The sequence below is a fragment of the Callorhinchus milii genome, unplaced genomic scaffold (assembly GCF_018977255.1).
Source record: "Callorhinchus milii isolate IMCB2004 unplaced genomic scaffold, IMCB_Cmil_1.0 Scaffold13, whole genome shotgun sequence".
NCBI classification, from domain to species: Eukaryota; Metazoa; Chordata; class Chondrichthyes; order Chimaeriformes; family Callorhinchidae; genus Callorhinchus; species Callorhinchus milii.
The window spans coordinates 3,845,144-3,867,531 of NW_024704754.1; the positions used below are offsets into that span (position 1 = coordinate 3,845,144).

Below are 22,388 nucleotides of genomic sequence, written 5' to 3' on the forward strand. Positions count from 1 at the left end.
GGACTGGTGTGAGGGGGCGGGACTGGTGTGAGGGGGCCGGGGACTGGTGTGAGGGGGCGGGGACTGGTGTGAGGGGGCGGGGACTGGCGTGAGGAGGGGCGGGGACTGGCGTGAGGAGGGGCGGGGACTGATGTGAGGGGGCGGGGATTGGCGTGAGGAGGGGGGCGGGGACTGGCGTGAGGAGGGGGGCGGGACTGGCGTGAGGAGGGGGCGGGGACTGGCGTGAGGAGGGGGGCGGGGACTGGCGTGAGGAGGGGGGCGGGGACTGGCGTGTGGTGGTGACGCGCTGCGCGGGGGCGCGCGGTCTCGGGGCGGCGCGCGCCGGAGCGCGGGGCTGGAGGCTGGAGCGCGCGCGGAGGGAGCCATGGGCGGGTGTGTGGGCTCCCAGCGCGGCTCCGCGGGCAGCCTGACCGAGGCCTCGGACACGGCGGGAGGTGAGAGCGGCCGCGGGGGCCTGAGGGCCGGGCGGGGGGGGAGGAGCGGGAACGTGAGGCCGGGGCTGCGCTGCAGATAGGCCGTCACACAGGCCACCGGGAGCCGCGGAGCCGCCAGCGGCAGCCCGGGGCCTCGGCCTAGAGTGAGTGTGAGTGTGTCCTCCCCCCCCCCGGCCCCGGGGATGACTGTGAGGCCCGTCACTGGGGTGGGGGCTGTTTGCTGTCAGCGTCTACAGGAGGAGCAATGGCTTTAGTTCAGGACTGTGGGTCTCTCTGTACGTGTCTTTGTGTCTGTGTATGTGTGTTTCTGTGTGTGTGTGTCTGTGTGTGTGTCTGTGTGTGTGCATGTGTGTGTATATGTGTGTGTGTGTGTGTGTCTGTGTGTGTATATGTGTGTGTATATGTGTGTGTGTGTGTATGTCTGTGTATGTGTGTGTCTGTATGTGTGTGTATATGTGTGTGTGTCTGTATGTGTATATGTGTGTGTGTCTGTATGTGTGTGTATGTGTATGTATGTGTATGTGTGTCTGTGTAGGTAATAATACAGTAAATAATAATAAGAATCCTTGCATTTTTCGTACAGAGTCTTATCGCGTCTTTGAAACGTCTCAAAGGCCCTTCTTCACAGAGTACACTGTGGGTCACAAGCAACACTGTACACTGATCTCCGTGACGGGCCTTCAGCACTCCACAACACAATGCACTTAAACATTGGGCATTAGTTCTGGAGACCGGGATTCATTCACCACAGAAGTTTCAGCGAGGTTCAAGTGCTCTGGGACACTACCCTGCGTGAGGGGCGCTATGTATACATGCACAATAACAACTTGTCAGTTGTTATTTTGCTGCTCCATTTCCTGCAGATTGCCAGCAAGCTGTATCCGTATAAACTTAGAGGGGTATATATAATTACATATGCACAACAACAGCAACAGAATTACATTGAAAGAGCGCCTTTCGTGTCGGGAGGACGTCCCAAAGCGCTGAATAGTCAGATGTCGGGGCCCGAGAATGGGGGAGGGGTGGTGTAGGGGTGAGGGAAGGCAGAGAGGTGGGAGGGAGACTGAAGGCACGGTCGAAGAGAAGGGTCTTAAGACCGGCCTTGAAGGAGGTAAGGGAGGAAGCGAGGCCAAGGGACCGTGGGATGGAGTTCCAGAGTGTGGGGGCAGAGAGGCTGAAAGCCCGGCCACTGATGGTAGGGTGGGAGACATGGAGCAGCTCCCGATGAACAGAGGGAGCGGGAAGGTTGATAAGGAGTCAGCAGGTCAGAGAGGTAGGAGGGGACAAGGCCTTGGATGGCCTTAAAGATGTGGACGAGGATCTTGAACTCGATCCTCTGGGGGATATGGAGCCAGTGGAGTTGGGCGAGGGTGCATCTGTAATATATACATTTATATTCATTACTTGTTCATTTCCTCCAGTGGAACAAGTATCTCCTGGTTGCCTGCTACAGCTGCTTCAACGACAACAATAACAACTTGCATTTATATAGCGCCCTTCACACCGGACAGTGTCTCGGAGTGCTCACTACACTAGTGAGACGGCTTGTTCATTTCATGGTTGTTGTCAACACAGGCCTGGACTGTTTCTTTCTGTCATCATAATATTATAATGCAATACATTATATCTCTTCCTGTCTTCATATTATTAATAATAATAATGTCTTCCTGTCTTCATAATAATAATAATCTCTCTTCCTGTCTTAATAATAATAATAAGATGTCTCTTCCTGTCTTCATGATAGAATGGTTCACATTGCTACTAGAATGAGAACCCCTTCCCCAAGGGTAATTGATCTTGGATCAGTCAGGTTAGGATCAGTGGGCCAGTGATTGTGCAAGTTGACTTGAACACAGGGCAAAAGCCTCAGTAAAGAAATGAGTCAAATAGTAAACTCGGTTGTTTTTCTTTTACAGGGAAGCCTTCTCTGAGGGAATTCAAATGGCCACAGAAAAGTCCAGTGTGAGAGTAGGTGATGTGTTAGTTTTAGTGAGATTTTATAACCTTAAAAATATAGTTTTAGAGAAAACAACATTGTAAGATTGGTGAGAGTGACAAAGAATATGTGGAGGGGGGTGAGGGTTTGAAGTAAATCCAGATGGCACAACTTCTTCATCCTGTGGAGTACCTTATGCTCTAGATCCGCACAGGTCTGTCATTTGCAATCTTCCAGGTTTGAAAGCATTGCCCCTTTGCCAGATTTGAGTGAAACAGATTTCTCTCCCTGTCATTCAGGAAAAGTTTCTGGTGCTCTAGGGTCTGATTTTGGAGTAGTGCAAACATATTTTCTTTCCTCTCCATTTCTCTGTTCTATTGGATCCATGAACTTCACTCAGAAACACCCAATCAATGGGTATTGATGTTTTGTGCTTTTTAGCAGTGGGCTTTAATTCTCAGTTTCTAACATACAGGAACTTTAGCTTTAACAGTACCATTTTATTTTTTGATGCAGATTCTTGCTTTGTAATGTTTGGATATATAAATATTACAGAACGTTAGAATGTACAGGAGACAAATCCTTTGCTTTAAAATCTTTTAGCAAAGTACTTTATGTTCAAACATATTCAAAATTAGCTTTTTTTTTCTCTGGATGAACTAATAGTTCAAACAATTTACAAGTAGCCATGTTATGCTCTTCATATTTGCACAGCATTTTCCTTTTTTTCTGCATAATTTCAGAATTTATGATTTCCAGACTTCCAGCTTGTACTGCTTTCTTTTGGAATTTAATTTTATGATAACAATACTTCTGATGAATAGAACATGTTGCAATGCACTGCCAACTATAAAACCTTTGAACAGATAGCTGCAATATGTTCTACAGTAAAATATGCTCTTTTCTCAGCTGTTCTGCTTGGATGGATTTGTTAGCAGCAGATTCCAGGATAGTGATTGTAGTGCCAACAAAAGTAAATTGTATTTATCAAGAGGTTATTGTGTAATTAAATGTACTCCCACCAAAAGGAACACTTGTGTGGCTGTGCAAGCCTGACACGAAGATTGCAGCTGCATTCTCCCCACGTGCTACTGAAGCAGCTGTGATGAATGCAATGGCTTCACTCTACAGCTGGTCCTGCTGTTGATTTTTAATTATGAACAATGGTCATCAATACGAGTGAGATCTTATTAAATTTAGTTTTTCTCAGATGGGATAACTTCAGGTATACAAATCGGTTGCTTCCTAGTTTATTATAGAAGCATTTTATTTACAATGTTAGCTGTTCTATCACATATTGAGATAACGGATGTCATTATTCAACTCATACCAGAATAATTAAGTCACACCTTGCTCTGAGTAATCTATAAAGGGTTATTACTGCCGATTTACAAGAAGATGATCTAAAAATATGTTTGTGCCTTTTAATATTCACCGAACAAAGAGGTGGGGAGTGAGGAATAGTTATTCTGGCTCAGGTGTGTTAAGCACAGAGTTTTTTCAGGAATTTGACCACAGATCAATTTGACCACAGGTCAAATGGTAACTATTAAAGTTGGTAGATTTTAACCTAGATATTCTATTTATAGTAAATGGAATGAATTCCCTTTCATTGAGTTGTACGTATTAGTGTTTTGTGAAATAATCAAATCAAAGAAATAATCAAAGAATTCAGAGGACATCCCCTAAACTCCCCACTCTTTGCTCCTGGTTTTTCATTTGCACCCCAAGGTTAGGTTGCAGCCATGTATTTCCAGCTGGCCACTATATTTAAAATACTAAATATATTGTGATGGATAAGCCGGAGGCTCGAGTAAGATGTTACACTGTCCGCTTTGTGTTCAAATCTTCCTGAAAACTTTTCAGGTTTCTCATTTTCACAAATTATTGCACAAGTGTTTTACTTTTTTAAAAAAAAAGTTCCTATGTTTTTGTTGACAAAAAGAGAAATTCTAAGTGTTCAGTTTTAAAAAAATACACATTTTGTGGTTTACATGTGGTGGATCTGGGTTGCAATGTATTCAGTGTGAAAAGGTGCTGTAAGACAGCTGGTTCTTCAGTTTTATTCTTCACAGTTCTATTCTTCCTGGCATCCCCAATTCTTGGCTTCCACCAACATACGCTTAATACTCTCTGGAATTAGAGAAGCAGATTACTTCCAGGGGGAGGCTACACATTTCAATCCAGATGCACAGAAATGTCGGCATATGGTTTGGATACTCTTAAGCAACAACAATAATAAATTACACTTCTATAGTGCCCTTCGGGTCGGAAAGATGCCCTAGGGTGCTAGACACTCAGGGTTTTTTGGACCCGAGTTGGGGTCAGGAGGGGTGGAGGGTAAGGGGGGTTGGGGGTGGGAGGGTGGCCGAAGGTACGGTTGAAGAGGAAGGTTTTTAGATGGGACTTAAAGGAGGCAAGAGACGGGTTGAAGAGGAGGGATTGTGGGATAGAGTTCCAGGGTATGGAGGTAGGGATGCTGAATGCTCGACCGCCAATGGTCGGGCGTGTTGCATGGTGATGGATAAGATGGTGTTTTTCTATGCGTTTCTCCTCTATTTGTAAACTCGCGCTCTGCAAGCATTGAGCCGTTGAAAGAGACGTTAGAAACCTGGGCGAACACTGGAGATGGTCTTACGTTGAAAGACTATTTGCAGCCACAGAAATCAGACCCTAATTTTAGTAGCCAATTAGGTTGTTCTCTCCATTAATGTAAAACTGCGTTCTTCAAGACCTTTTCTCAGTCAACTAGTGGCCTTCGGAATCACTATTCCATTTCTTCAATAAAAGCCCTCTCCCATCTAAATCTATCGTGGAATGTGAACAGGACATTTAATTATTGAAGTGAGACTCCACTGGTTTAAAATAGTCAAATCTAAATTGAAACACATCTTGAGATACAGCTGCTCCTGCCAACTTTAACCAGTGTCGTCAGTCTTGTCACATGCTGTGTCCCGTGAACAAACTGCCTGCAGTCGGGGGGGGCGTCTCTGCTTGCTAATTCAGGCTTCTTTCTGTTGTATTGGAACCATTTTTGCTAACTGCGATGGCAGTTACTGTGAAGCACTTTGAAACATTCCTTCCTCTATGGTATGGGAACAACCTTCACTGCCAGCAATCCACAATTCCTTTCCCTTGCATTGGACCAGTTCAGGGTTCTTACATTATTAAGTTGCATATTTCTGTGGCTCGCGGACCCTATCTCTTTTCCCCCTCCCGACTGCTTCTCGAGTTGGTCCATGAGGACATCTCATAATGTCGCAGGCACAGTGTGCTGAATCTCCTTTTCTAATTGTACAGATTTGTTTTGCTGGCGTTTTGAGAGAAGTGATTTGCTTCTGGTACATATTTTTGCTAATAGAGGTCTTGTGGTGGTCTTGTGCTGTGATTTCAAAAACTAGTCACCTGAAACTTGCTTTTACTGGTGTAGGAATACATTACTTTATAATAATAATAATAATCCATGCATTTGATATAGCACCTTATCACGTCTTTGAGGCGTCTCAAAGCGCTTCACAGAATATTACTGTAAAGTGAATTGACTGTATATTTTGTAGGTGAAATATGGCAACCAATTGCATACAGCAGTGTACCACAACCAGTTGTGGATTGAGTCACTATTTTTTTGAGTGAATTTTTTTAAGGGATTACTACCCTCGCAAAAGAGATCTACCAATCAACCAACAACCGGGTTCCTACTTACTGCTAGGTAAACAGAGGCGTTTGGAGCAAGGAAGCTTGCCCAATATTTTTCCCTGCCCGGGAATCAAACCCAGGTCCTCTCGCTTGCAAGGCAAGCACTCTAACCACTAAGTTGCAGGACTTCACTTTGACTCTCTGTGGGTTACAGTAGGTTTAAATATTATTACAAACTATTACAAATTGTCTTTTTTTGTTTGTTTCAGTGGCTTTGGGGCGCAATCAGCCCCTGAAGAAAGAAAAGCCCAAATGGAAAAGTGATTATCCAATGACAGACGGACAGTTACGCAGTAAGAGAGACGAGTTCTGGGACACGGCTCCTGCCTTCGAAGGTCGAAAGGAGATCTGGGATGCTCTCAAGGCTGCAGCACATGCTTTTGAAGGCAATGATCATGAACTCGCCCAGGCAATCATTGATGGTGCAAATATAACCCTACCACACGGTAGGTGCAGTACCTCTATATATATATATACATATATGTGTGTGTGTATGTTGCACTTTAGTTATCTTTATTACATCCCCACTTTATTACATCCCCACATCCTGAGTCCTGCAAATGAAGCTCCTGAGTATAAAATAACAGTATAGTAATTCAATTGTGAAACAATGGATTAGATGTACGTGTAACGCACACCAGGTTGAAATGAGTTCTATGGGTTTTCAATCAATAACTGATTTGGTCACTAATTATGCTCCTGGAATTTTTGAGAGCTTTTCATAATCTGTCGATGCTTATTTAATTTTGCATTCAAATGTTTTGTTTGAATTGGAAGGAATACCAATCTCATATTAGGAGACAAAATCACTGGGTCATTCCAAATATTGTGTCATTTTGCAATATTAAAAGTGCTTTATCAAGAAGCTGCACTGTGTAAAATGCAGCCTATTATTATTTTTGTTACCTGTGAAATGTGTTACCATACAATTGCAAATTGCTTTTTAAATCTTTTATGATATTGAGCAATTAAAACTTTAAAAAATAGAAAGTTAGGGGAAATGACGTGTGGAAGTCTGATTATGAGGCCAAAATTTGAAAAAGTCACTTGGAAAAGTCATCAATCTTGTGCTCAGAACAAAATTGTGGCATTAAACGCTTTCCCAGCACTGTATTGTTATAGCATCTTGTGTGAATTTTCCTTGTATGTGATATTGTGATTGTCAAAGGTATTCACATCAATTCTCAATAATATGTGAATAATAGCACAGTCACTGACTGATAAAGATCGTAAAACAAACTGCAAAGTGCTCCAACTTGTGTTTTTGCCTTTACCAAACTAAAATAATATTAATCCTTGCATTTGATACAGCGCCTTATCACAACTTCCAAGACGTCTCAAAACGCTTCACAGAATATACTGTAAAGTGAATTGACTGTATATTTTGTGGGCGAAAGGCAGCAGCCAATTGCGCACAGCAGCGTCCCACGAACAGTCGTGGATTGAAGTGACCAATTTATTATTATATTGTAATGTGAGCACAAGGAATTAATACATACCCATCACATTTCAGCTTTAAACTCTTAATGACTGAATACCCTAGTATGCATATTGACTTAACGGGTTGAGTTGAGATTCATATCTTTGCAAACATTACAGAGAGACTGGTGTGAATGAAATGTGCTGTCTTATTTATAACAGTGGACTTGAAATTAAGTATGAATATTAGAAAGTCTCCTTTATTTTTGAAAATACATTGACATTGCTAAGTTGTTTATATGGTCACTTTTGTATGTCTTGTAACCGATAGATTTTTTTTTTTGGTGGGGGGGCTACAAACAGGTGTGACTTGTTCTATCTTTTCATCCAGATTTAATATTGGTTTAATCCGGTTTAATATTTCATTCGGATTAATAAGCGGTCTTCGTTTTACTACAATTAAGAATCGGTCGTATTTCACTTACTGCGTGCAGGAGAAAATTAAATGGTTCGAATTTTAAAGGTTAAATCAGACATGCTGTAAAATGTTTATAATGTATATTTAACCTTTGGGATGGATATTTTATGTTTGTTTTCCACTCTTCAAACGCAGGAGCCCTTACCGAATGTTATGATGAGCTGGGGAATAGGTATCAGCTTCCAGTCTACTGCCTAGCACCTCCGATCAACATGATTGAAGAGAAAAGTGACTTAGAGACACTAGACATCCCTGAACCACCTCCCAATTCTGGACACGAATGTCAGCTCAGACTGCGTCTCTCTACAGGCAAGGACTTGAAACTTGCCGTCCGCAGCACGGACACGGTTTATCATATGAAACGGCGTTTGCACACAGCGGAGGGAGTCGAGCCCTTCAGCCAGCGATGGTTCTTTTCTGGCCGACCTCTGACAGACAAAATGAAATTAGAGGAACTGAAAATTCCTAAGGACTATGTGGTGCAGGTCATCATCAGTCAGCCTCTGCAGACCCCGACCCCTGTGGAAAACTGACTGTCCTTTTCTGACCCCTCCCTCCCTCATTAGGCTTTTTTTTTACCCTTTCTACACAAGAACTTGTATTGAATATCACTTGTGTGGTCCCATCTGTGATGAGGCCTTCTGCAATGGTGATCTTGTGGATGCATTTAAGTGTAGAGCAAACCAATCTAGCCAGAGAGCGACTCAGGAGAGGCTCAAGTTCATTCTGATCCTTCAACGGATGCATTACATTGAACATTTCAGATTTCTTTTTGACAACTGAAAGTGTTTCCTTAAGTCACAAAGTTGCAGGTAGTCCTTTATTTGCTTATCTCGTCCATCTTTCAGATCTTTCAATTCAGGGACGTAGTTATGTCCGTGGAAACGTTTTTTTTTAAATAGAAGGTGTGACTTCACTATTTTAGCTGCAGTGCTACAGTGTTCAGTTGTGAAAAAAATCCATATTTTTAACAATATTTTGTAAACGTTTTGAGCAGCAGTTGGAATAATGTGTGAGACTGAACCACGTGGAAGTTTTTTTTTCAAGGTTTCGATTATTATTGATGAAATACAGTGTTACTTTCAGCAGGCGCACATGTTGTAGGAAATTGAGCCTCTTTATTCATAAAATACTGACTAACATTTGAGAATTTAGAATACAGCATAATGTATGAATCTCTACTGGAATATCCTGTTAATAAAGAAATCTAATTGTTCTACAGGATCCAGGTTCAGGGTGCTGGAAGCTTTTTTTTTATCCTAGCATAATAGATGACCAATGTTTACAAGTTTAAATTGACATAAATTAGTTCGTTAGATGTGTTGAGTTGAGGTTTTAAAATTCTCGACAGAGGCACTAGGTGGAATGTCTTACACTTGCACAGTATTCAAATTTCAGGAAGAAGTGACAATGGCTCACTCAAATAGACCTGGTTATTAAATAAGCGTGTCAGTGAGAGCCATTCGCAAACATAGAGATACTTGTAGAGCTTGCCTTTGCTTCACGTCAGAAAACATCAATTTGAATGTTTAATATTACTTCAGCTGTTCTGTTTTTTTCCCTAGTTTGATTACCATTCTATAGTTTTGTACAGTGGAAGGAAAGGTTTGTCTGAAGTGAGGCACAGTTGACTTTCCCTTTTAAGTTTCTATTTGCAATCGGCAATATAGGAAAGTACCTAAATATTCTGCCTCTTGCACAAGACAGCCTGGTTAGATGTTTGTTACCCACATTTTTACAGTGTTACAAGATTGTTAGCCAAATCCCTGGTGACCAATCCTAAAACTTTCTGAAAGGTTCAGTCTTACTGACTTAAACTGCTGCTAAAAAAGTTTGTGCAACATTTATGCAGGCTTTTCTTTGCAATATTTATTCATTTGATTTTTATGATATTTAGCATTGTGCATTTGTTAAACTAAAGAGAACATGAACAGTGATCCCATAATAATAAAGCAGAACATTTTATTGTTGTATGTCAAAAAGATCATTAAACGTTGAAGTGCTGTAAGCATTTCTTTTATGGTTTGCAAATATTACCGGGGCTTCTGAATTGGTTTTTACTCTATATCTGAGTTTGAAACAGTCTTAAAATGAATTTGAATAGTGCTTTTACATCGGCCATAGTACAGGCTAGAGCTGTTTCCTCTTTAAGGCACAGCACTTTTTTATGTCTGATGGCTGTAAATTATAATTTTCACTGATGACATTGGGACAGTGTCCACTGGTAGTTTATACACTTTTGAATACAGTTTGTGCTGTAAACGTGCAGTACATGCTAACTTGTAATATCTATACATTGTAATAAATGATTTTTTTGTCACAGAAGACCAATGAATGTTTGGTAATGGATGCTTTATAATGGATGAATAAATAAACCAAAACATTGTAGTTACAGCCTTCAGTCAGTTTTCCTATTTCTATTGTTACCTGTCGATGAAAAGGAAACTGAAATGGGACCGTCTTATGCAAAAAAAATCACTCCATTAACCTGTTTCAATGAGTCTATCTCGTTATAGTCTGGCAAGTTGGAATTTATCTGAACCTACATATTTATGTGTATAGTTGAATATTCACCTGAAATGAGAACAATGTTGGAAATATTAGACTCCCATATGTATCAGTGAGGTTTTGAATAAATGCGGTACTTGTCAAACTAAAACATAATATTTGCCAGTACATTTTTACATTTTGATACTTTAAGCAATATTCCAGGACGATATGTGTGAGTATGAAAAAAAATAATGTTGGCTTTAACATTTATGACTGATGGTTTCGGCTGTAAGATTCAAACGATTTCATTATGTGGTAAAAAAAAATCTGTTTTTAACAATGTAAAAAATATCTTGAAATTGATTTACACCATTTTAAATTAGGGGATGGGAATGATGAAACTCGATGGGCAACAATCCTTTATAATGGGTCTTACCTCAGTTGGTCTTTTCCAACAAACCAATAACGGTTTGCTCCTGAATCGCTATAATAAAATTAACCAGAAAGTTTTTGTTTCAAATTCTTTGAAACTACCTAATGATTGTGCAATAATAATAATACTTATATTTAATATAGCGCCTGATCTTGTCTTCGAGACATCTCAAAAGTGCTTCACAGAATATACTGTAAAGCAAATGACTATATTTTGTGGGCAAAATGCGGCAGCCAATTGCACACAGCAGTGTCCCACAAACAGTCGTGGATTGGGTGATCAAATTATTATTATGTTTTTACGGGATTATTACCCTAAAGTGATGCACCAATGGATTGTGGAGTGAGGAAACTTGCCCAATGTTTCGTCCTGCCCGGGAATCAAACCCAGGTCCTCTCGCTTGTGAGGCGAGCCCTCTTAACTACTAAATTACAGGACTCCAATTGCAGTATTGATCAGGTAATCGTATTCTACAGTTATTAATCTGGGGAAATAATCTGAAAATTAATGTTATCAGATGATACCTTTACATTTAAACTGAATGGTAAACTTAATTTATGAATGAAAGATTGAACCACAAAAGTTAGATCCTGGTCCCTTAATTTCAGAACTTGTTTTACTCTAAGGTACTTTTTAACTTATTGGAGCTCCAATGCTGCTGCCATGTGCTTTCAGCAGGGATTACCACTGACGATTAAGAGGTGGTGTTTATGTGGAGTAACTTTCTGTAGGTGACTCGACCATTGAAGTCAACCTGTAAACATTCAGCGACTTGAGATACCCAACTGTGAAAGATGTGACGATTTTACAACATCTTTTAACCTTCAAACAACCAGGATTAACTTCCTTTATAAACCAACGTTGTTTAAACTAAGCTGCTTGAAGGAAAGCAATGTCCATGTGTGTTTAAAAAAATGTTATGTCAAACAAAGTAAGATGTAGTTCCACAGGGAATATGAAATAGTTTGCCTTACTCAAAAATATAATAATGCTGGAATGCCATAATGTTTCCAAATTCCCAAAATACATTATTGTAATAGTTGGGAGGGAAAGCGATTGGTAGCGATTACTTTAACCTGTTAATCACATTTGCAGCCTGCTGTATTTGAAGAATAAAATGTTACAAAGAAAATGAGTGTCTCATTGACTTTCTCAGCTAAATCTATTGGCAGGTTCTCCATCTAAAACTATTGTATTTCCAAGAAGCACAAGGTTAAAGTTTGCTGTATACTGTATTCCTGTTCATAGATAACGTGCCTTTTTCAAGTCACACTGTAGCAAATGCATCCTGTGCACGGTTTGAGGAGATAAATGTACGTGGTAATCTCATGTTGTAGTTGTGTTGGAGGAGATATGGATATGAAGAGATGAGCGATTAATGTTACCCTTTCTTAGCTGGGATCGTCAAGAAAGCCTCGGTGACTGGAGAACAGAAAAGTCAGCTAAAATCTGACGGCTATCTAGTGAGCCCGAAAGGAAGTGCAAGGAACATTCACTGTGAAGGCCAAAATGTAAGATGAGGTAATGAAACACATGGACGCATATGGACGCAAGCTGTAGGATATTGCTTTTAAGAAGTTAAATAGGAATTGAGAAAGCGCCAAATAAAAGAAGCAGGATGTATAAAAGGATCCTGGGAAGGGAACCAGGGTGTGGGTTTATGGTCGGAGTATAGGATGGTTATGAGCAGAGAATAAAGGAATCATTAGGAAAGCTATACGATTTGGCAAGAAGAGGGGGTTTATTCATATGTGAAGTGCCTGAACTGAAGAAGCTTCTGAACAAGGTGCAACCTGTTTGATTTCACAGTCTACGTGAAACATAGCAGTTGTCGGGTTATAGTATAATTAAATTATGTTTTGCTGCTGCATGCAGAATGGTGCCCGCTTTTACTGCTCAATGATGTGTAAAATAAATGCTTTATAATCTTAACTTGGTAATAAGATGGAGGCTTTTTGTCCCCAAAGACAATCTGGCAGAGGGGTTATGTTTCCCCCTTTACATGGTTGCCCTGGCTATCTGCTAAATATCTTCCCTGTGCTGTCTTGTTCATCTTTGATTCTGCCTTGTTTCGTCTGCTTGGAGGTGATGGATGGACTGAGGCATGAAAGGACAAAGGAACCCATCCCGGATCGCGTCTGTGCTATTTAGTTTACCTGAGGAAGTGACTCACAAAATTGTTCCTGTCAAAGATCCTTTGAAAATGGGAGTTGTGCCAGACAATTGGGAGGAGGAGGAGGAGGTGGAAAGTAACTTTACTGTTTAAAACTGGCTAGGAATATCGTAAATATTCAGAAAACGAACAGTGTCTTTTATAAGAAACGCTTTTATTATAAGACATTTTAGACACTTCTTGTGTAAGTCGATAAGGCAGGTGAGTATGCATGTGTTTTTAAAGATGTTTGAAAATATTTTCTCTGAAAAATACCAGTTTCATTCTGGTGACGTGGATTTAGAAGACATGTAATGGTGATGTGCGATTAGAATCCATACACGTCACTCAATTTCTTCGGTTGTTTCTTCAGGAACTTCCTTTTCTCATCAGTTAGACTTTCATGTTTGTCTACACAGGCCAGGATAAACAGCCTGAATTCATTGTAGGTTAAGTGCTGGTTCATAGGAATAAACACAGAGTCGAAAAAAATTAATACTTTTCAAATCCCATTTCCATAATAGCATAATATATAATAATCCTTGCATTTGATATAGCGCTTTTCACGTCTTCTAGACGTCTCAAAGAGCTTCACAGAATATACTGTAAAGTGAATTGACTGTATATTTGTATATAATAATAATCCTTGCATGTGCACTAAACTTCACATTTCTGACAAATTTATCCTTTTTCTATTTATTCTGTGAAGTGCTTTGAGCCATCTGATAAGGGGCTATATCAAATGTAAGGATTATTATATTGTCACAATAATCATTCAAAACTGCATTTTCTTTCACAGGCAGAGAAGAAAGAGGAATGAAAATTCCCAACTTTCCCAACTTACCTCATCACCAGTTCCGGCATATTCCTGAAACAATTGGAGGTAAGCTCGTTCTTTCATGTTAAAGAGAAATCCTGAAGCACAAAATTCTGCAACGGAGATGGTGCGACCTCCATCAATGTCAAAGAGGTCGAAAATAGGGCGAGAATGGCGATAAAGAAACTGCTTTTCTATGCAATCCTAGACATTTCAAACAAAATAGCATCTGTGTATAGGTGTGTTGGCAATAGCTGTGTGTAATCACACAGTAATTTGATATCTAACCCATTATTCTTGTGGCCCTGCATCCAAAACAACATTTTAAAAAATAAACAACTCCACACAGTCGAGCGTAGATTCAATGCACTGGTGATTACATTGCCAATGCACTGGTGATTACATTGCCAATTGCTATAAGAAACAATCCACAGGTCTGCCAAAGTTAACATCTCTGTTAGCAGAGAGTTGCAAAAAATAATGCTTATTGAACTCTGAGCTGATTCAAATAATGTTCCACAGCTTGTTTTTTTTAAACAGCTGCTTTTAAACCTGGTCTACAGATTTTTTGTGGCTGAATGTCATTTCATCATTCTCAATAGCAACAACTAATTAAATTTACCACAACAACAGCAGCAACAAACAAGAAATTACATTTGTTTAGCTCCTTTCATGTCAGGAGGTCATCCTAATGCGCTGGACAGTCAGAGATCCACATCTGAGCTGGTGGTTGGGATCAGGAGGGGTGGAGGGCGGGGAGGGTAGGGGTAGGAGGATGACCGAAGGCATGGTTGCAGAGGAGGGTCTTGAGAGGGGTCTTGAAGGAGGCAAGGGACGGGGCGAGACGGAGGGACTGTGGGATAGAGTTCCAGAAGGTGGGGGAAGAGAAGGGATTGCACCCAAGCTGGGAGTTGGAGTCAAGAATGGTGGAGGGCTAACTTGTTGCCATTCTGTTATAATAATCATACTAATAATCTCTTTTTTTGTTGGGCTAAATTAAAGACATACCTTGTTAGCAATTATGATTGCAACCAACATGTAAAATTCTTCAAAGCCAATTTCTCCGTTACCTTTCCAATCAAACATATCAAAAACGTACATTATTTGGAAATTGGACAGATCTGTGATATGGTGAAGAAAGTGGTAAAACTGAACATCTGTAAGACAAAAGTAATGGGCAGTAAATGTGATGTAAAGTGTATTGGAAAAACATCTCAATTGGAGATGTGTCAGTTATACACAATAGTCTAATGGATTTCTTACACCTTCATCCCCCAGAGCATAGAGTTCAAAATCCTCATCCTTGCCTTCAAGGCCCTCCACAGCCATTCTCCTTCCCTACCTCTGTGATCTGCTAATCTTATACCAACCTGTCCACTCCCTCCGCTCAGCAGGCTCCAGCCTGCTTCACGTCCCCTCACCCGGCCCACCCACCATTGGCGGTCGGGCCTTCAGTCTCTCTGCCCCCACCCTTTAGAACTCCATCCCACAGTTCCTTCACCTTGCTCCCTCCCTCGACTCCTGCAAGGCACATCTCAAGACCTTCCTCTTCAACGTTGACTACCCTCCCTGCCTTCCACCCTCCCTGTTCCCAATCCCCCCTCCCCCCGCTCGGGTCCAAATCCCTGATTGTCCAGCACTTTGGGTCGTCCACCCGACATGAAAGGGGTTATAAAAATATAATTTTGGAAGATAAGTGTTAGGAACATCAGAATGTATAGACCATTACAATCCACCTGTCTCTTTCTCAAATACTTTATTTCATAGTCTCACATACTCCCGTATCCTCTTCATCATCGCTACGGAGTCTCGTTTGTTTTGCCTTTTAATATATGTAATAGTTCAATAAGGTCTCCTTCAAAATAGTCTAGGCTGAAACTCAGTCATTGTTTTGAAGGGATTATTACTCCCAGAAAAGTGGTCCACCAATTGACTAACAACCGGGTTCCTACTTACTGCTAGGTAAACAGTGGTGTGTGGAGTAAAGAAACATGTCCAATGTTTTGCCCAACGTTTTGCCCAATGACAAATGTAAGGAATGTCATGTCTTTTCAATGTACATGTTCCCAGTTTCTTCAATCTCTCCTTGTACCTTAAATGCCTAACTCCATGCATTAATTTACCCTTCATTGTACCTTCTCCAATACTGAAACGATCTTTGATCAGTTCGATTTGGGAACATACACAATGCAAACATCATCGTTACATAAAGAAAATCCTACTAGAATATAGCTCGGCTATTCCTCACTGCTGGAACTAAGTTACTCACGATTTTAATTCGTACCATTTAAAGTTCTTTTCTCATGAACATCCAGAATCTTAAAGTATTCTAACAACACTTTGGTATTTCTGACTGACATTAGAATATGAATTCTGTCAAGATATATATGATTGAAAACAACTCCAGGTTTCAGCTTCATTTTGGAATTGGTGTTAATGTTGAATTACAGGTCTGTAGGAGTGATGATTTTGCTACTGGCAGATCCCGCAAGCCATCAATGGTTTGATGGAAATCTAAACAATTGTGAACTAATAAAGGTGAGATCATATATTCCAACACAGATGATGACATCACATCAAGAGCAATCCAAGTGAATGATCGCTGCTGATTGTTTTATAACAAATACCTTCAGATTTTCTCACCTCTTAGACAAAGAACATGTTATTAACTGTTGTTTTCTTACAAAACTACATTAAGTGGTTTAAAAGAAAAACTCTTTCCTTGGTAACTGGGTGTCTGACAATAAGACTGCAAAGCATTCTGTTTTACAGGTCTTCAGTCACAACATCACTGATTGGCTGCAATATGGCCCGTAGTTAGAATGTGAAATTATTAATGGTTACAGGTTAATTCATGTGTGAGTTTCAAGAGAAGTCATTATTTAACTTTATTCCTTGTACCTTGAACGTCTCACCATGGCCTTTGGTTTGTTTTCAGTACATGATTGGTGGGGAGGGGGTTGGAATAAGACTTTAAATCTAAGTATCGTTAACAACAGCAAACTAGATTTGTAGAGCGCCTTTCACGTCTGGAGGACGTCCCAAGGTGCTGGACAGTCAGGGATCTATACCTGAGCTGGTGGTTGGGATCAGGAGGGCTGGAGGGTGGAGAGGGTAGGGGTAGAAGGGTGACCAAAGGCACGGTCGAAGAGGAGGATCTTGAGACAGGTCTTGAAGGAGGCAAGGGAGGGGGCGAGGTGGAGGGGCTGTGGGATGGAGCACCAGAGGATGGGGCAGAGTGGCTGAAGGTTCGCCTGCCAATGGTGGGGCGGGCGAGGCGGGAGGGCGTGAAGCAGGCTGGAGCCCGCTGAGCGGAGCGAGCAGACAGGTTGGTAGGGGATTAGGAGGTCGCAGAGGTAGTTATCAAATGTTTATTAATGGTTCGTATCACAATTGAGGTAGTTGGAATTTTGGCACATTTATTAACTGGTAGAACAGAAATCAACCATGTGTGCAGATTAATCCAGTTAATTTAGCCAATAAGAAAGTATTGTTCTATGTGAGCTGAATGCTTCACTGCAGCTGCTGCAGAGTTCTGAAATGCTTCCCCCTCAGACAGGTGCAACTGCTCACTACGTTTTAACAAATGGTATGTCCAAGGCATTTGTAACGTCATGGTTTCAATATTACTAGTATTTCTTTTAACGGGCAATGAGTTTCTTCCAGCATTTGCAGGCATTTCAGTTCAGTATTTTAATTTTGTTGTAATAAAATCAACGTGGCCTGGGATGTTACTTTACTCGGGTTTAATTCCTGCAATTGCACGGATTTCTGATTTCATTCACAATCCTGGAAAAGATCCCTTCTTACAGGGAAGGAGGAAAAATCAGAATGAACGTAATCACTCAGCTACAACAGGAACTGGCTTTGGAAACCATTGGTGCAGTTTGGGAATAAGCTGCCCAACAGTTCTTGCTGTGTCATATATTGCATTTGGTACGGAATAAATTGAAGTGGATCAACACTACTCAAACCCCCCCCCAGCTTTAAACCTACAATCCATAGGATAGACTTCACAATCCTCGCCCTTGCCTTCAAGGCCCTCCATGGCCTTGCTCCTCCCTACCTCTGCAACCTGCTGATCCCATATCAACCTGTCCATTCCCTCCGCTCAGCAGGTTGTGGCCTCTCCACACCCCCACCCGGCCCTGCCCCACCATTGACAGTCGGGCCTTCAGCCTTTCTGCCCCCACCCTATGGAATTCCCTTCTCCTCGCTCCCTCGATTGCCTCCTTCAAGGCACATCTCAAAACCCTCTTCTTTGCTCTTTGACCGAGCCTTCGGCCACCTTCCTACCCTCCCTCCACCCTCCCCGATCCCGACCCCAGCTCAGGTCCAAATCCCTGACCGTCCAACAATTTAGGACGTCCTCCTGACATGAAAGGTGCTATAGAAATGTAATTTTGTATTGTATTGTAACTACCAGCATTCAACAGTATAAACGTGGAGAAACTGAAATAGTAAATATCTGTCCTCCTTCTCAAAGGAAGTGATGGGCATTCCCACATCACGGTTTAATAATCTCCCAGGGGAATTAATAAATGTTCATTATTCCCCAACCTCTCTGGCTGGGCTTGTCTGGTTTGATACGCATGACTCAAGAGGAAGTTTGTCCAGGTGAATATTTCAATGAATCATATTAGGGAAAATTTTATGGAGGACAATCTGAATTGTGCCTTTAGGTATTTTCTTCATTTGTCAATCTCTGCATACAAATATCCCATTATCTGTAAGGGGAAAAAGATCAAGGTGAAAAGTTTCAAATCTTAATTAGCTGTCAAATGTGAGTGTCCTCATTGAGTGCCTATACTTGCTCTGAACCACATCATCAGGATGTTTTTACCAACGTTGCTTTAATTATTGTTTTCAGATGTTTCATCTTTCTCATGTTTTTCTTATTATTGAAAAGTTTCTGTTTGCACTTTTGGATGAGGTTGTATGAGACTTGTGAATGCTGTACTTTCAGCCAGCCTTCTGTTTCTTTTCCAGTCTTGTATCAGATCAACGTTCTACCATTTCTAGTGTTCCACACAATATTGGAGTTCTGTAGATTAGTGGTTAGAGCACTCGCCTCGCAAGCGAGACACCTGGGTTTGATTCCCGAGCAGGGCAAAACGTTAGGCAAGTTTCCTTACTCCACACGCCTCTGTTTACCTAGCAGTAAGTAGAAACCCGGGTTGTTGGTCGATTGGCGGATCGCTTTTCCGGTGGTAATAATTCCTTAAAAAAATAAAAATTTGGTCACTCAATCCATGACATGATAAGGCGCTATATCAAATACAAGAATTATTATTATTATTATATTTGGAATTGTTATCTTCCAAATGAAACAAATAAAAAATAACTGTATGATGTAATTGTGATTCCCTTCAACTGATAACTACAGACAGTTGTTTCCCAGACAAGATGGCAAAGCACAAGACATGGAGACAGACAGAACAAACACAAGATCGGGAACAAGAAAGATGTTATTTGGTGGAAACACCAGGTGTTTCTAATTTGCTGTTTCCTCCCGAGGCAGGTCTGTCACAGTCATCCCTACACTGTCTCGCACAGACGATCAAATGACAGATTGATTACTATCTCAGTAATAAAGATTGAAGTGAAGGGTAAATCTGAAGAGGATGTGGGAGACAACGGTTCCAAGTCAACTTGTCCTCAAATAGTTCCTCATACGCTGGGGAAAGGGCCTTTCAAGAGCTCATTGTGTACCAAGTGCCAGATGTGAGTACACACTTACTTCACCGAGAAGCAATGGTATTATTGCACCGGTGTGTTAAGCCCAACAAACTGCCTCAGCTCAGCGCTTAAATGAACCAGGTTCCTACTTACTACTGGTCAATGAAAGCGTGTGGAATGAGGAAACTTGTCCAACTTTTGCCTTGCTCGGGAATCAAACCCAGGTCCTTCCGCTTGCAAGACAAGTGCTCCAACCACTTAGCTACAGGGCTCCACATTGTCCTTTCACTACAGAGTTTGAATCCCTCCAGACTGGCAGGATGGAAGCTTTCTCTCCGATAAAGCTCCTAAATTAATTCTCAACTCAGATCTTCAGGGCTATAAATCCATAACACAAAACTAATAAACGTTTAATCACTGATTGGCACAAATTAGAAATTTATCCCAGAAAGGATGATCAGATCTTCAAGGGCTATAAATCCATAACACAAAACTAATAAACGTTTAATCACTGATTGGCACAAATTAGAAATTTATCCAGAAAGGATGATCAGATCTTCAAGGGCTATAAATCCATAACACAAAACTAATAAACGTTTAATCACTGATTGGCACAAATTAGAAATTTATCCCAGAAAGGATGATCTTGTGTAGAAATCAAATAACAACACACAGCAACCCCGAAGGAGTAAATCAGGTCAGTTGTTGGATTAGAGTTCAGGGAAATAATCTATCCTATTATAGGGTGTACAAAGTACAAAAATGTTAAGCACTCCGGAACTGGAATAACTTGTTCTGCTGATCAGCATTCCTCATCCATGGTATGACTGGAGCACAACATGGTGTAATTTCTACACAAAGAAATGATGTTTTACTGGACGCTCTTAATGGAATTTGACACATATTGCTTGCTTGTAAAATGTCTGATTCAAAACTCTCTGTCTGTTGTGTGTAGCTCTGATGGATTAAATACGGTAACACGGGGTGACAGAGAGACTGGCTTTACGTAACATTTTGTTATGTAACATTTTAGGATTTTGTGTCGTTCCGATCCTCTCTACTTCATCTTTGGAGATGTATTTAATATTGTTTTATCGACTAAAATACAATCTTTAGCTTCAATGGAACGAGTATCAGGAATCAGCGGCTAAGAGCGTAGGGAGAGCTGAAGGAATATATACCATTTAAATGTAAGTACTGCATTAGGGATGCTGCCCGGGGAAAATTAGATCCTGTATTGAAATGTAAATTATCATCTTTTCGCTGATATTTTAAGGGGTGAAGAAAAAAATGACAAATTGCAGAAGAGGCTGGTGCAGCAATGCAGCATTGCTATTTCTGTTTGTGAACGGAGCCACGTAACCCTGTGCAGACAGTGTTGCATATTATTGACTATGCCTCGGTCACAAGGCAAGAAACCTCATCAGTATAAGTACATTACAGCAGAAATCTTAGGGAATTATTCACTCAGACACTCAGGGTAAAATCCCACTGATCGGTACACGTGGTGGGACTGTACTGTATGTACTAGCAGAAGGGAAGTCCCTAAGTGTTCATGCAAAAACCAAGTTTGACTTTATATTTCCTGTGAGAATCTTTCTGACTACGTCTGTTACTCAGTTGCTTGACGTTGAAGGATGAGGAGGATTCACGGAGCGAGAGAACCAAGGTAGAGGAATGTAAAGCGCTCCGGAGAAAACAATCATCACAAATAGAAACAACAGCACAAAGAAAGGTGAGGTGTGAACGACACGAAAAGCAAAAAACAAAATAATTATTAGATCACCTTGTGTTAGTGTCCAATGATGTGACCCATTCAGAGGAATCTACAGAAAACCTCTCATAAGCCGTATCAGTCGGGACCATAACATGTAATGTGGCTTTTATATATTTGGATTATTATTATTATTTAATATTTTAGTATGTTTTATTTATTTCAATATGCGTTTCGCCCACAAAAAAAACTACACCGTCAATTTACTTTAAGTATATTCCGTGAAGCGCTTTGAGACGTCTCGAAGAACTGACCAGGCGCTAAGTCATTCTTAAGGATTATCACTATGATTTACGTGAACAACAACAACAACAACAAGATTCCATTTATAAAGTGCCTTTCACGTCAGGAGGACGTCCCAAGGCGCTGCACAGTTGGGTCATGACCCGAGCAGGGGGGAAATGGTCAGGGTGAGGGGGAGGGAGCGAGGAGGGGGAAATGGTCAGGGTGAGGGGAGGAAGGAGGGGAGCAAGGAGGGGGGAAATGGTCAGGTGAGGGAGGGAAGGGAGGGCGAGGGGAAATGGTCAGGTGTGAGGGGAGGGAAGGGAGGGAGCGAGGAGGGGGAAGAGAGTCGAGAGGGGAGCTGAAGTGCGAGTTACGGGCAAACTTGCGCGAGCGATACAAAGAACGAGTCAGCAAATAATCTCCGCCGCTGCGCGCGCGTTCCCCGATGCAGCCGTGACGCGTTTTGGGTCGGAAACTGAATAATAATAATAATAATAATATTAACGATCCTTGTGTCTTGGATGGAGCGCCGCATCACGCCTTCGCCGCGTCTCAGAGTCTGAGCCGCTGCCGCCGCCTCTCAGGGCAATAGGGCGCCGCCGCCCACTGACACCTGCGGTCCCCACCAGTCATTACAGCGCTTTAAATACCCCGCCCCGCCCTCCCGCCCGGAGCCGCAGCCTATTGGCTGCAGCGCCCGTCATTCACTCCCCCCCCTTCCCAGTGACCCCGCCCCCCCCCCAACCGAGTTTCCCAACAGTTTTCCTCCACGGCAAAAATCGCACAAATCGTACAAATCGCCTAAGTCGTACGTGCACCCAAGTCCCACGTGCAACGTACTCTGCGAAGGGCCTT

The 22,388-nt window shown here is 41.6% G+C and overlaps 2 protein-coding genes across 4 annotated transcripts; one reads left to right on the forward strand and one right to left on the reverse strand.

Annotated features, from left to right (window-relative positions):
* Positions 1-331: 331 nt before the first annotated feature.
* On the forward strand, positions 332-10,622 carry ubtd2 (ubiquitin domain containing 2). Of its 3 annotated transcripts, XM_042340114.1 has the most exons (4): positions 375-434; positions 2,351-2,406; positions 6,276-6,512; positions 8,099-10,622. In XM_042340114.1, exons 2-4 carry the CDS (start codon positions 2,376-2,378, stop codon positions 8,494-8,496), a joined length of 666 nt encoding a protein of 221 aa, XP_042196048.1. In that variant the 5' UTR covers positions 375-434; positions 2,351-2,375; the 3' UTR covers positions 8,497-10,622. The 3 variants fall into 3 exon arrangements, with proteins under 3 accessions (XP_042196047.1, XP_042196048.1, XP_042196049.1); XM_042340113.1 differs by lacking the exon at positions 2,351-2,406 and having other exon boundaries at positions 332-434; XM_042340115.1 differs by lacking the exon at positions 375-434 and having other exon boundaries at positions 2,351-2,402.
* A 2,744-nt stretch (positions 10,623-13,366) lies between these two features.
* On the reverse strand, positions 13,367-16,275 carry LOC103183740 (EF-hand calcium-binding domain-containing protein 9). The gene is made up of 4 exons (XM_007901386.1): positions 16,140-16,275; positions 14,864-15,012; positions 13,883-14,059; positions 13,367-13,495 (listed from the first exon to the last, which is right to left on the reverse strand). The coding sequence occupies exons 1-4, from the start codon at positions 16,273-16,275 to the stop codon at positions 13,367-13,369; spliced, it is 591 nt and encodes a 196-aa protein (XP_007899577.1).
* Positions 16,276-22,388: the final 6,113 nt, after the last annotated feature.

Bases quoted from the DNA above. Each gene is read 5' to 3' on its own strand.
- ubtd2 (XM_042340113.1), top strand. From the start codon at position 365: ATGGGCGGGTGTGTGGGCTCCCAGCGCGGCTCCGCGGGCAGCCTGACC. The intron at 435-6,275 runs GTGAGAGCGGCC...TGTTTGTTTCAG, and splicing joins GGCCTCGGACACGGCGGGAG to TGGCTTTGGGGCGCAATCAG. The intron at 6,513-8,098 runs GTAGGTGCAGTA...CTTCAAACGCAG, and splicing joins AAATATAACCCTACCACACG to GAGCCCTTACCGAATGTTAT.
- LOC103183740 (XM_007901386.1), bottom strand. From the start codon at position 16,275: ATGAAGCTGAAACCTGGAGTTGTTTTCAATCATATATATCTTGACAGA. The intron at 15,013-16,139 runs GTACGAATTAAA...TTTGTCTTACAG, and splicing joins TGAGAAAAGAACTTTAAATG to ATGTTCAGTTTTACCACTTT. The intron at 13,496-13,882 runs GTAAGTTGGGAA...CCTATGAACCAG, and splicing joins ATGCCGGAACTGGTGATGAG to CACTTAACCTACAATGAATT.